The sequence below is a fragment of the Columba livia genome, chromosome 1 (genome assembly GCF_036013475.1).
Source record: "Columba livia isolate bColLiv1 breed racing homer chromosome 1, bColLiv1.pat.W.v2, whole genome shotgun sequence".
Classification (NCBI taxonomy): domain Eukaryota; kingdom Metazoa; phylum Chordata; class Aves; order Columbiformes; family Columbidae; genus Columba; species Columba livia.
The window spans coordinates 22,000,536-22,013,421 of NC_088602.1; the positions used below are offsets into that span (position 1 = coordinate 22,000,536).

General features: G+C 41.1%; 1 protein-coding gene across 1 annotated transcript in view; it reads right to left on the reverse strand.

Moving 5' to 3' along the window:
• The window catches only part of SPATA13 (spermatogenesis associated 13), a 151,895-nt gene extending 148,979 nt beyond the window's left edge, over window positions 1-2,916 (reverse strand). The window contains exon 1 of the mRNA XM_021286225.2: window positions 2,493-2,916. Within this exon, the coding sequence (XP_021141900.1) occupies window positions 2,493-2,570 (78 nt within the window). The 5' untranslated portion in view covers window positions 2,571-2,916. The remainder of the gene's footprint in view (window positions 1-2,492) is intronic.
• Window positions 2,917-12,886: the final 9,970 nt, after the last annotated feature.

Here is a 12,886-nt window from a genome sequence, read left to right on the forward strand (position 1 = left end):
TTTATGCCCTACAGAGTGTGAAATGTCTGGAACAGGAATCCTGTCTTTCTTCTACTAAAATACTGTATAAATGAATATTTTACATATAATTACAGTAGTCTTTGGCTGGAATATTTTTCACCAATACTTCTAATGAGAAATTGATTTCTAACAGAAATGAAAACTACATAGCATAGGGCAGAAAGATAACAACTTGGGATAGAACTTGCACTGTCCCTCCTGGACCCAGGATGTCTGCTACCGAGCTGCAACGTCCCCCTGAGCCCACCACACTGGGCAAGACTCAGCTGCTGGTCATGTCACAGGCACATGGAAAAGCAGGACATCTCAGCGTTATCTGCAGGCTGGACCACCTGCTCTTGAGAGAAAAAGACTTAGCAGTCTGAAAGTAGATATCTCTGTCCTCTCTCCTTCAGCAGTGATGTGATCTATTTCAGCTTCAAAAGATTTAAACTAGCAGTATCAGTGCTCTTCTGGCTGAGAGAAGGACAGACACAAGGCAAGGTTGTAGGGAAACTGTGTCTTTCATTAACCTCCTACTATCAAACTGGAAGGCTTATGTGCTTGAAACCCTGTTGAATTTTTCCAAGTGTAAGAGGGTCAATAAAAAATATTACCTCTCTCAGCAAAGCTTTCCTTAAATTAACTTAGCATTATTTAGGTAAGGTCTACTCCAAAGTCATCTCTTCTGCTGGCTTGGCACCCCATCTTGTTTTTACGTATAATTGTGCCCACTTTCACACATATTTTTCACTTAGTTCATCAATAAATGTACTACATTTCAGGAAGTTCTACTCTACCATAGTTTCTTTTAGCTTTTTTCTTTTCTTTTTCTTTCAAGCATTTGCTCATGTTCGCACATTGCACATATCAAATAATTTTAATTATGCAAATAATAGAAGAGCTAGAGAGCTGAAAAGTGTGCCAGGATGCGCTTTTCCGTGCTTGCCAGTTTGTTCCAGAGGGATTTTCTACAATGCAATTATGTCTAACAGCCCTCAGCAATGTAATAAATGTGCACTGAAATGCAGCACCCGGCTGGGTTATATTCACATACATGTTTGTTGTACCAAGAGCTCAGGAACCAGCAGGTAGGAACAGTGCAGCATGGTAAGATCCAATATCCTATTAGATTTCGATGCCCTCTTCTAAGTGCCTCGCAACCTGAAGGTAGAGAGTTGTAAGTCCTTACAACTCTGATGTGAAGGTAGAAAAATCTTTAACACACCATTAGCAAGCACAGGTAAGGCCATTCTATATTGTGTTGAAATGACCTTTTCATGACCATTTTGTGAATATGCATGTTTTGGAAGGTAAGTTTTCCTAATAAATAAAGAAACTGAAGCAATATCACACTAAACTCTCCCACAGAGAGAGAGTGTTCAGTAAAATTAATTTCATGAGAATTTTACTCCAAACACACTTTGCCCCAGTATGTGCTTTTTTTATTTAGCATATGATGCTACAAATAGCACAGATCTGGTCTGGGGCCACACTGTACCAGGCCCTGTAAAGGCCTTCTAATAACAACTTCTGGACAGTGTCTGCTTCACAAGTCAAGAGAAAAGACGGGTCCAAGACTGAGAAAAGGACACAGCAAAGATATATGACAACTCCTTACGCAGCATCAGGAGTCGTGCACAGCAGAAACAAGAGCATTTACCCTGACCTACCACTGTATCTAGTTATTCATAATTTCCTCACATCTGAAAGGCACAATAACAGACAGGACTGAGGTTCCTACAGTAACTGGTCTGTAAGTAATAGCCTCTAAAATTAAGTTTTTAAAGCAACACTTCAGCAGCTGTCTTCTCAAACTGCACTATAGTGAAAGCACACACTCACTAACAGGGAACAGAAAGGCAATGAACCTGGTCTCATCTCATCCTGACAATGCTGGTCTCTTCAACATGAGATGGGAGCATTTATATCAAGGAAATGAAGATCTGAACTGAATCTCTGAATGGGAGGAACTGATGTGCAAAGCACCTTTGGCTTCTGCCAGATTTTATCACAATCCCATGCTGGGTAAATTATGCATCTAGAGTCTTTTTTTTTTTTTTCTTCAAGTCTTTATCATAGTGATGCAAATTTTTTCTTACCTTGGAACAGTTCAAAAATCCTTGCAATCCCTAAATTATCTAAGAAGCCTGAAAGCTTTCCCCAGTGTCCTTCCCTGACACACACAAGTAGGTTGTGTATATATACCTCTCAGGATTTGCTGTTAATATAAATCCAGTGGGATTTCAAGACCAGAATGAAGAAAGCAACTATGCATTTGGCCATTCAAAAATGTCAAATAATAAAAGCTTTAAAAGACAATGAACAAGCTGTTATCTAGAACCAGATCCATTTGGTCTGTCTCAGTACAGTTCCCTTAAAACTTTACTCCCCTTAAAATTTTGTAAACACAGCCTACGGTTGGGAAAACAATTTAGATATTAATTTTTCCATGCCATCAACCTTTTTACATGATGCATATCTGAGCTTACCTTCCACGTGACGGAGGGGCAGGCTGCCAAGGTGAAGGTGACTTTCTCTGTCAGTACATTGAAGGTGACACGAAACATGGTTTGTATTCCAGTGGCCTCAGACCCAGGGTAGAAATCTTCAGTGACGGTCACACTGCTCACTCGTGCACATGCTGCTGGGCTCCTGTCACGCTGAGCTATACATTCGGCAAACCCATAACGTTATGATCGAAGCTGGAGCCTGAAACAGCTGTAAGGGTCCAGCTTTTCCCAGAAGCCTTGCCCCTGTGTGTCAGAACTAATCAGATTAGCTGGTCTTACTTGTCTGAGTTGAGACTAACAGGTTAGCAGAACAGTTTGGGTGGGGGAAGGGAGCAGTAAATAAATCAAATTAGGGCATTTACTAAGCAGCTGAAATTTCCTTCCTGCTTGCCTTTGTCTCCTCACAGGACTCACACAGAGCTAGGACAATGCACCACAAAAACGTGGCTTTGTTTTAGAGCAGTTCTTTGTGTAGAAGAATTTCTCAAACTTTGCCTTGATTTGATTTGTTTTTGGTTGCCAGTGATCACCAAGAGGAGAGCTCTCCCGGAGCAGCCTGGATGTCATGCAGATAAACAAGTCTCAGACAGAAAAGGCGTGTATTGTGCTTTTTTCATCCTGCACTACCCGCCAGGGCAACGCACTGGCTGTGCCAAGAGATCAGTCACACGATCTGCTCTGCGCAGTGCTAGATAAAAAGATTCACAGGTGGCCAAATCTGGACACCAGGGCAATAGGGTCAGTGGGACAGGACAGGACAGATGCCACTTCATGATTCTCAGTCCACTTCAGAGGACTTTTTCCATCTCTATTACTGACTGAAGTAGATTTACTCTCACAGGAAGGAAAATTCAAAAGAAGAAAGAAAAAAGGGAAATTAAGTACTATAATAGCCACCATAAGTGGTGGTTTACCGGATGCATGGAGTGTGCTATGTGATGCAGGAAATGCTACACATGGGAGACATTTCCCTCATAAGCACGGCAGGGGAAGTGACCTCTGATTGATGCCATCATGTGAAAGTACCAGCATGCAAAGAACAGATTTGACTTGGGTAATTTGTCTCTCATCTATATTTATCTTCCCCAAAAAAGGTCTCTAGTTTGTTAGTCATCTAATTTCCTCCCCTGTCAATGGAGAAAGAAAGGTGGAATCAGCTACTCTCTGAAACTGTCCCTTTCTCACCATTGGCTGAAGAGATGGAGCCTGTGTATTGGCATTTCAGAAAGCCAATGTGACTTGAGATTAATACCTCCCTTGAAAACTCCTATTGAATATTAAGACAGAGTTGAAAGATGCATTGACTTTCTCCCACTTGCTCTGTGGGTCTGTGACTCTAGACAGATGTTTGCTACCAAATGTCAAAATGTCCTGGGTATTTTTCAGTCTACTAATCAGTAGCTGCACCATGAGTAACACATTCACAATGTTGGAAAAACTCTTTATTCTTGCTAATGAATACCTACTCATACAGAAGTTGCACTGACATTGGAGAGATTAGGCATGCAACAACTCACCAAGAGGAGTAGTACATTGATAATCTGACTCTGTAGGAATTCATTTGTTCTAATAATCTAAAACCTGTGGCACAGAAGAAGCCGTGCACCATGCAAAAGCTAAGGAATGCCCCAAACCTTTTGATGTCAGCATATGGCTGGATTCCTGTACCTTAGTGCTTGCACTGGCAGAACTGAAACCCTCAGTGTTTAAAGGGCACAGAAGTCACATCATAAAACCATTATTTGAAATTCCAAGAAGGCAACCTTATAGTTTGACTCCCAGCACCAGGATCCCTCCCAAGAAGGTCAACAAACCCACCAGCCAGTGTCCAATTACCTCCAATGTGAATAAGGTGAAAAAGCATAATTTTGTAGGAAGGTCACTCCTAACACAGCCATACAGATCTGATGCACACTTTCAAAGGACAGAATGATATGTGCTGTGACATAGACCAGGACTAACTGAACAAACAGAAATCATCTGTTTCCTTGGATTAGGTCATAAGTGGGCTTTGTTGTTTTCATAAAGATAAAATAAGATTCGTCTCCCTGTAAATAATATTTTGATAGTAACACACTTGTGTATTTCTGAAGAGGCATGTACACAGTGAAAAATGTTTCTTTCCTCTCCACAACTGACTTCCTATAGTCTGCTTTCATCTACTTCTCTACTTAGATTCTTTTAGGACAATTCAAGCACCAGTCAATGAAGTGATGTTAAAATAATATGAATTATTGTCCTGGTTTTGGCTGGGATAGAGTAAATTTTCTTCCTGGTACCTGGTATAGTGCTATGTTCTGGATTTAGAATGAGAATAATGTTGATAACACACTGATGTTTTATTTGTTGCTAAGTAGTCAAGGACATTTCAGCTTCTCACTCCGTGCCAGATGAACAGAAGCCAGGATTGGGCACAGCCAGAGTATTTGATCCAAACTGGCCAGAGCAATATTTGATACCATATGACACCATACTCAGTATATATTTTGGAGGAAGAAGTAGGAAGGCGAGCCATTCAGAGTTACAGTGTTTGTCTTCCCAAGTAACTGCATGTCTTGTTACCATTTGCACTGTAAGGTCCTCAGGGCAACATCTGATTTTTTCTATGCATATCCCCAAACTTATGTCTGAGTACTAGCAAAGTCTCTTGAGTGCAAACGCATTACAAATTAAGAAATTAAACATTAAGAAAATCCAGTGCTGAGATCAGCCAGCCTGAACCACTGCCTTAAAGTATTTAGAAAAGTTATTCCTCAGACACCTTTTCTCCTCCTGTTAATCCAAAGACATGAATAATACATGTGTTTAAACCAAATACTCTTCTAAAATGCTGAATACACGAACTTAGGAAATTGGGTAGGGCATCACAATGGGAGCTTATTGACAAATGCTGTTTTATGGCATATTTGAAAATTACCACTATTGCTCATTACTTCCCTTTCCTTTGCCTACAACCCATATGTGTCAGCATTTATCCTGTTCTTCCATGACACTGCACACTTTATTCCTTTCCAAATAAATTAGTAGATCCAGAATAACATCCCAACACAGCAACAATTGTAAACATACTTTTAGAGGTCTGTCCAGAGAACCAGAGTTCCTATCACTTGGCATACAACAAAGGCTAACTGCAACACTGATGTTTTGTACTAGCACCAGTTCCTCCCACAGACAGATGTGGGTTTTATTCTGTGAAATATATGTAGGATTGCATCTTGGTAGTGTCTTACTGTCCTCCAGAGTCAACATTATAATAGCAAAGCAAGCTATGAATAGCAGTGGACAGAGTTCATTAAGGTCTTGTCCCAAACACTGATTCAAAGACACACACGCACTCTCGCACAAAATGAGCCACCCGCAAACCACCATCACAAGTTTTCAGGTTGCTGTCAGATGACAGAAAGTGTAAATGGAAGACAGGCAGAAGCAACATAATCTGACTTCCACTGGTGTAAGGATTTTGGTCAAATGTGAAGGGCAAAGCTCATAGAGGGAAGGCTATTTATAAATCTAAATACCTCATTTTATTAATTTGGTAATGAGGCACCCTTATTGGGCTAACAACAGATAATTGCACATCTTCATATCACCTCAGAAAACACATAACAGGTGAATGGTGCAATTTGATAGACAGTCAGCTTGGGTAAGTAGAATTTCAGATTTTATTTACCCTTACGGACATTGCCATTAGCGCTCTCAAGTGTTTTGCAGGTCTGCTAGCCTATCATCTCCCAGCTGACCTAATGGAAAGTGGCAGCTTCCATACTCACTGTGCTTTGAAAATGTATGGCAAAACCTGCCCCAATGAATTTCCCATCTCTTTGGATTTGGTTAGTATTTGTTGGTGTATATTTAAGGAATGAAGCCTGAAATCTCTCCCTGAAGCATCTTAAACCCTATAACATCAGTTTTGATTACTATAAGATGCTGACTCAGAAAATGAGGATTTGCTCTGTGGCTCAGAGCTGGACTTTGCAAGACAGTGTGGCTGCCCCGTTATCCTGCAGCTTGTCAAGCAAGTCCTGCTTTGAAGGAAAAGTTTTCTGAATTCAATAGCTCCTTCTGGTGGTCTGAAAGAGAATGCTTAGCTAGTCAGCTCACAGTAATGCAGCATTAATGCATAATTCATGCAGTAACCATTTGTATCAGCAAAAGCTTGAAGTTATGCCATGAGTAAAACTAATATTAAAGTTATTATTCAAAAAATATGCCATGCCAACTATATTCTACATTACTGTCATAAAGGAGACAAGGTTTCTAGGAAATCCTCCTTTCCTCTCATTGCACCACAATACTGCCTTGAATTTTCTTCCATTTGGTAACTAAGTAAACATGAAGAAAGGTGATGGGATGAAAAATGGCACAAGACACAAATTCCAGGTTGTTGACCCAGCAAATTTAAGTGAAGTCCTTAATGAAGTATTTGGCAAGGCACATCTCAGAGCCAGTGGTTCTGATTTTGAAGTAATCATCAACTTTAAAGAGAAGGATTTGATCCGAACCTTGCTAAAGACAGAGGGACATCCTCTAGCAATGGGAATGTGCTTTTGGTCAGGTTCAAGGAGGTAGAACACATCACAAAATCTCTGATCAACAGACCTTGTGATGCCCAAGAGACTTTGTTTTTTCTTCCATCCTCAGATTGCCCAGTGTTAAGACAGATACTATCCTCTTTTAGGCTCACCTCTCAAAGAGTTACAACCACGTGGTTGTTCCATTTACAAGGAATGCATTCTGTCCTAGCCAGTCTCCATAACATTACATCATTCCCCAGCTATCCAAACAAAACTGTGTTCTAGGAGATACAAGCAGCAAGTCCTTAGCCTTGTTTCTGAATGACGCATTGTTTTTAATTAACAAAATTCGCTGTTGGGGCCCTGCAAATGTATTTCCTATCTGATAGTCCTTTTAAGACTCATCTGGTGACACATCCATGGTTGCTGTCAGAGAGCTCCCGAGATCTTTCACATTCTACCTCCAGCAGGGCACGTTGATAACTCCACTCAGCTGGACCCCTGCTGACTTAGATTCTGCTTAAGTGAGGCGCTGACTAGAGCTTCAGATTAAATGAAAAAGAGAAACATTATTTAAAATTACAGCTGAGTCATGGTCTGCCCACACTTCCACCGACCTTTATACTCAGCAAACCCCAAGATTTTATGGAATGAATAAGACAGATGTTTAAATAAAGATCAAAATCCAGAGCATGTATATTTCTAAATAGAATTTCACTTAAAATATTTGCAATCCAGATTTTGTTGGAAGTCAAGACAGTATAAACTAAAGTAAAATCAATCTGATTTCGCCCAAAAATATATACCTAAAAAAAGCAGTACTAAGGGAAAAAATCCCATCAGAATCTAAACAATAGTTCAATTTTTCTAGTCTACATATCTTTCCTGTCAAGAGTCCTTATTGATGTCAGTCTGAATTTTAGAATATGGTCTGGCTGGTACTACCACTGAGGCAGCAAGGGAAACCTAACCTCACACATTAAAAAGTGATTCTTTTTTAACTTGATGCTAGTATTTGGTCTGGAGCCTACTCAGAATACTGGGGAATAATCAGTTTGGGGTTGACTGCTGATGCTGTGCTACCAAGTCATGCAAACTCTTGAGCTATTATTTGTTACAAAGGTTGCTCCACATCATGCAATAAAGTAGCAGGAATGTTCCTGAATTGGGGGAGCTAGCAATAAATAAACAGAGACTACACCCCTGGGAGAGTCAGAGAGTTGTTCTGTGCCAGGAAGGAGGTTCTCCCTTCCTGAATGGCAAGTGTGAGGCTGGTATCTCTGAGACGCTGGAAGAAACATGCTCTGAGAGAGGTTTTGAAGGAAGAAGCTTGCAGTCAGGGTGCCCTGTGCTAGTCAGTACTTGCTTTTGTGGGCAATGAACAACTGTGTGGCTGTAAGTAGAGAGCCTGAAAGGTGGAAGAGTTAGAGAAAAGAAAAAATGTGGCAGGTTCTCACGCAAGTAACAGCAGGGCTCTAGCTGTGGGATAAGAATGACAAACTAGATTCTGTGTTTACTGTGCACATTTTCAATTGGTTCTTACTTAACTATTAATTGTAATGTGTATGAAAGTAGCATATGAAGCCCTAGGGAGCAATCAAGGGCCCATCCTATTTCATTAGAGACTGTACATCCATAGAGCAAGAGAAATCTCTGTCTCCAGCAGCTTTCAGTGAATACAAACATGAACCCAAAACCATCCAGAAGACCAGTGGCCTGAGTTTGTAGTTATCATAAGAGTCCAGAAACAGACACAGAGGTTCAACCCAAATGTCTGCCTGGCCAGCCTCTGGACTTCTAGCGTAGCCACTGCTGGGACTGTGAAGAAGTTTCTTCTCATATCGAAGTGGAACCTCCTGTGTTCCAGTATGTACACATTATCCCTTGTCTTATCATTGGTTGTCACCAAGAAGAGCCTGGCTCCATCCTTGTGACACTCACCCTTTTCAATATTTATAAACATCAATGAGGTTTCCCTTCAGTGTCCTTCAAGCCAAAGAGACCCGGCTCCCTCAGCCTTTCCTCATACGGGAGATGCTCCACTCCCTTAATCATCTTTGTGGCTCTGCGCTGGACTCTTTCCAGCAGTTCCCTGTCCTTCTTGAACTGAGGGGCCCAGAACTGGACACAATATTCCAGATGGGGTCTCACCAGGGCAGAGTAGAGGGGAAAGAAAACCTCCCTTGACCAACTAACCACCCCCATTCTAATACACCCCAGGATGCCATTGGCCTTCCTGGCCACAAGGGCACAGTGCTGGCTCATGGTCATCCTGCCGTCCACCAGGACCTCCAGGTCCCTTTCCCCTACACTGCTGTCTAATAGGTCATTCCCCAACTTATACTGGAACCTGGGGTTGTTCCTACCCAGATGCAAGACTCTACACTTGCCCTTGTTATATTTCTAACACACAGGAATTTTATACAAAAAAGAGATTCATGTAGCAAATACAATTTTCAGGTCTTGGTCCAAGAATGGAAGAATAAACTTCCCCGGGAAATCCAGAGCATCACAAACCTCAAAAGGACAATTAATCTTTTCCGCTTTGCCCAGTTCTAGACAAACTAGTAGTATTTTGTTACAAAAATCTATAATAAAACCTCCACTGCCACAGTTCTCTCCCTGGAGAGAGGATTCTGTGACACATGCTATAAATTGCTAGTCCCATGGCCTAACCCACTACTAATGCAAAGAGTTCAGAAGATACAACAATGCACATTACACAAAAAAAACTTCCATGACAACATATCCCTCAAAACTGCAAGACTGGGAATAAAAAGTCCAGTCATTATAGCTTCAACTTTACCACCCTCACCAGATAATCAATACCTGGAAATGGAGAATTGTGGTAATTATCTGCAAGAGCTGCTGCTGCTTTTGGTCAAAGGTATGCACACAGCATCCTCTGTATTAGCAAGAGATAGGAAACCTGTAGGTGTGACAGCATTTATTGCTGCACATAAGATCCTGGAATAGTTCACTTGCCATATACTCAGAGCAACATGCAGGCCCTGTTAAATCTTATTTCTGATTTCCTACCCATTTCTCAGCCCATTCTAAAACATATTTCTTCCACCCTTCTTCACCTTACCTGTGTTTTTTTCTTTCCTAATGTAAACTGGGCCATCTTTCCAGGTTTAATTTATACTCATGGTTAATTTGCCTTGGGTCACATCCTGCTCCCTGTTCTGTTGTCTGCTTCTTCCAATTTCCCATTTCCCCCTCTCGCACACATTCCTTATGCTGATGCTGAAAAGACCTCCTCTTCCTCTATTCTTATGAGCCAGAAGAGCTCCTGTCTGTCAGCTTGATTCAATGTTTATCCTTAGCAGAAGGCATTTACTGTGTTGTGCCTCTTGCCATCTCTGCAGTGGCTGCATAACTAATCTCACTAGACGCAAGAAGACAGAGTTTGACTTAAAGATTATGTCCCAAATACAGCTGCACCATACGTACCTACATGTTCTATTTTCATCTCCACTGTGCAGCTCAGTTGGCAGTGACAGTCTCACAAGGCAGAAACAAAAATATGCTCACAACATTTAAGATCCTCTGATAATCTCTGCTGCTCTTTATGTTTGCTCTCACCTACTCTGCATGGCACATGTCTCCTCTAGACATCTCTCTCCTACATTGCATAACAAAACACATTAGTACCTTCCCCAGCTCTCACTCCAGGGCACATAATCTCAAATGTACCATACCACTTCCATGATGAAGGAAAACTGCATGCTGGTACTCAGAAGTCTCAGGCAGGGTTAGGCACAATGAATACACAACTAATATGGCTTACTGTTCAGCCAAATTAATTTTGGAGGACCTTACTCTGCCCTCTTCCACAAAGAAAGTTACTGAGCTTGTGAAGGAAAGAATTTCTGTCATGGGACCTAACTTTGCAAAGACATTCCTGGTACATTTGCTTCTGGCACAAGACAGTGAAACTATTTTGTACATATGCAAAATGTGAGAGATCTCCCCTTCTTTCCTCCATCAGTAGACATTTTGTACTGTTGCTTCCCAGAGCTTGTTTATGTCCTCATTCCAAACACATGATGTCTGTTGTGCTACCAACCAGTGTGCTCTTTGTCTTCTTACAGGAGGCAGGCTTAAGAAGGAAATTTAGTATAAAGGTTTATTATAATCCTACGGAGCCAGAGAACAGAACTCCCAAACCTGCTTCTCAGCTTGACTGATTTATCTTGTTCTGAGTAATGTGATTCCTCTAGGCAAGATCGAGGCAAGGATGTTGAAAGCAGTTTGGCAGTCTGTGGTCTGCTCTGAATCAGCCCTAGAATTCCCTCTGCTGTTGCCCACTATTGTAATTTCCCCAGAAATGGTCACACCTCCAGTTCTTTGCAAAGCCAAAACAGGTGCACTACAGCTCCCCACTCTGCCATCAGCTGTAAGAACAGCCTGTTTGTCTTTATGTCAATAGACAGCTCCTGAAACCTCCTTGTCATGATAAAAAAGCAATATAGTCGAAAACACAAGTCAGCCTTGAAAACTTCTAAGCGAGGCTACGAGCTTGTCTTGTGAAGAGACAGAAGAGCCTCAGCAAGAGCCAAGGCTGGAACATCACTGCTCTGGCCACCTCCACCTGCAGGATGGACAACAACCCTTCAAACAGTCACGTGGAAAGGAAGGAACACGATGGTAGCAATGAGCTCTGCCCAGCCACTTCGGTGCCTGTTGCAAGTGCTGACTAGAGCACCGAGTCTCTCAACTCACTTGCTCTTCTGTCTGATTGTGTTTTCATTTTTAGTGATCTCTAAAAATTACCTTTTCAGATGTGACCCTCTGAACATATTTAATCTACCTACATGATGAATTTGGTTTAACTGAAGAGTTATTGCTTGCTTAATAAAAAAGCCCACCCCCATATAAATGTATGTTTTTATAAACCTAGAGCTTAAAAAACAAATGCTGACTACAGGATTTTGAGGTGGTTTTATGGTAATTTATTGATTCAGAAATACCATAATCTGAAAAAGCCTAAAAACTCTTGGATTGCCCCATAGCTTTCTGGTAATTTCAATAACTGTGTAATGCTATAATTTTACAGTGTGAGAAACACTATTTCACTTCCTGACTAACTGATCTGCATTTAATTCATTTTTAAAGTTGTTGAATTATGCTAACAAGACCACAATAACTAAAAGAGCTTCAGGGGCAAGAGGATAGAGTTGGGAGGTAACTCTGCAGTTTCTGTGAGACAAAAGATTCATGTTTCCTCTTGAGCTACTCTAAGCTAGTGATCCAAATCCCCAGAGCCCACATTGATGCAAGCCTGACTGACAAGCTGCCATTCAGAGCAGCCATCTCAGATTTCTGCAATTAGCATGTGCTCTAAAATTTCTGATTCTGTAGGCTTGGTCTCTAATTTACATTTTGAAAAGACTCTTAAGAATGAAGAAGCCAAGACTGAACAAATTCACTGCTCTTGAGACACATTCTGCATATCTGCCGGTGCAGTAGAAGTGTGTTTCTGTTAAAATCAATAGGAGAAGTATCACATGGGAAAAAACTGACTGTTCTTACCAGTCAGGAGCAGTGACGGCTTTCATGGAGAAACTCTGGAAAGAGACAAAAGAAACTAGTCAATGCACTGAAATAGGGAGACAGTGTATTAAGTAATGCAGAAAGTCCCAGACAGCACTTGCTAATCCCTGAAAATCTCTTCATGGCCTTAATAGCTGCTTTTTATATGGAAAACTATATATTCAAGACTTCTACATATAACTTAATCAGAGAAGAAAAGAGAAAGCAGAGATATATTAGATGTATCGTCCCATCTGCTGCCAGGGGCCAATTTTTCTCTTTGTCAAGGTCAGCTTTAGAGGACCCAGAAAATCAGATTAT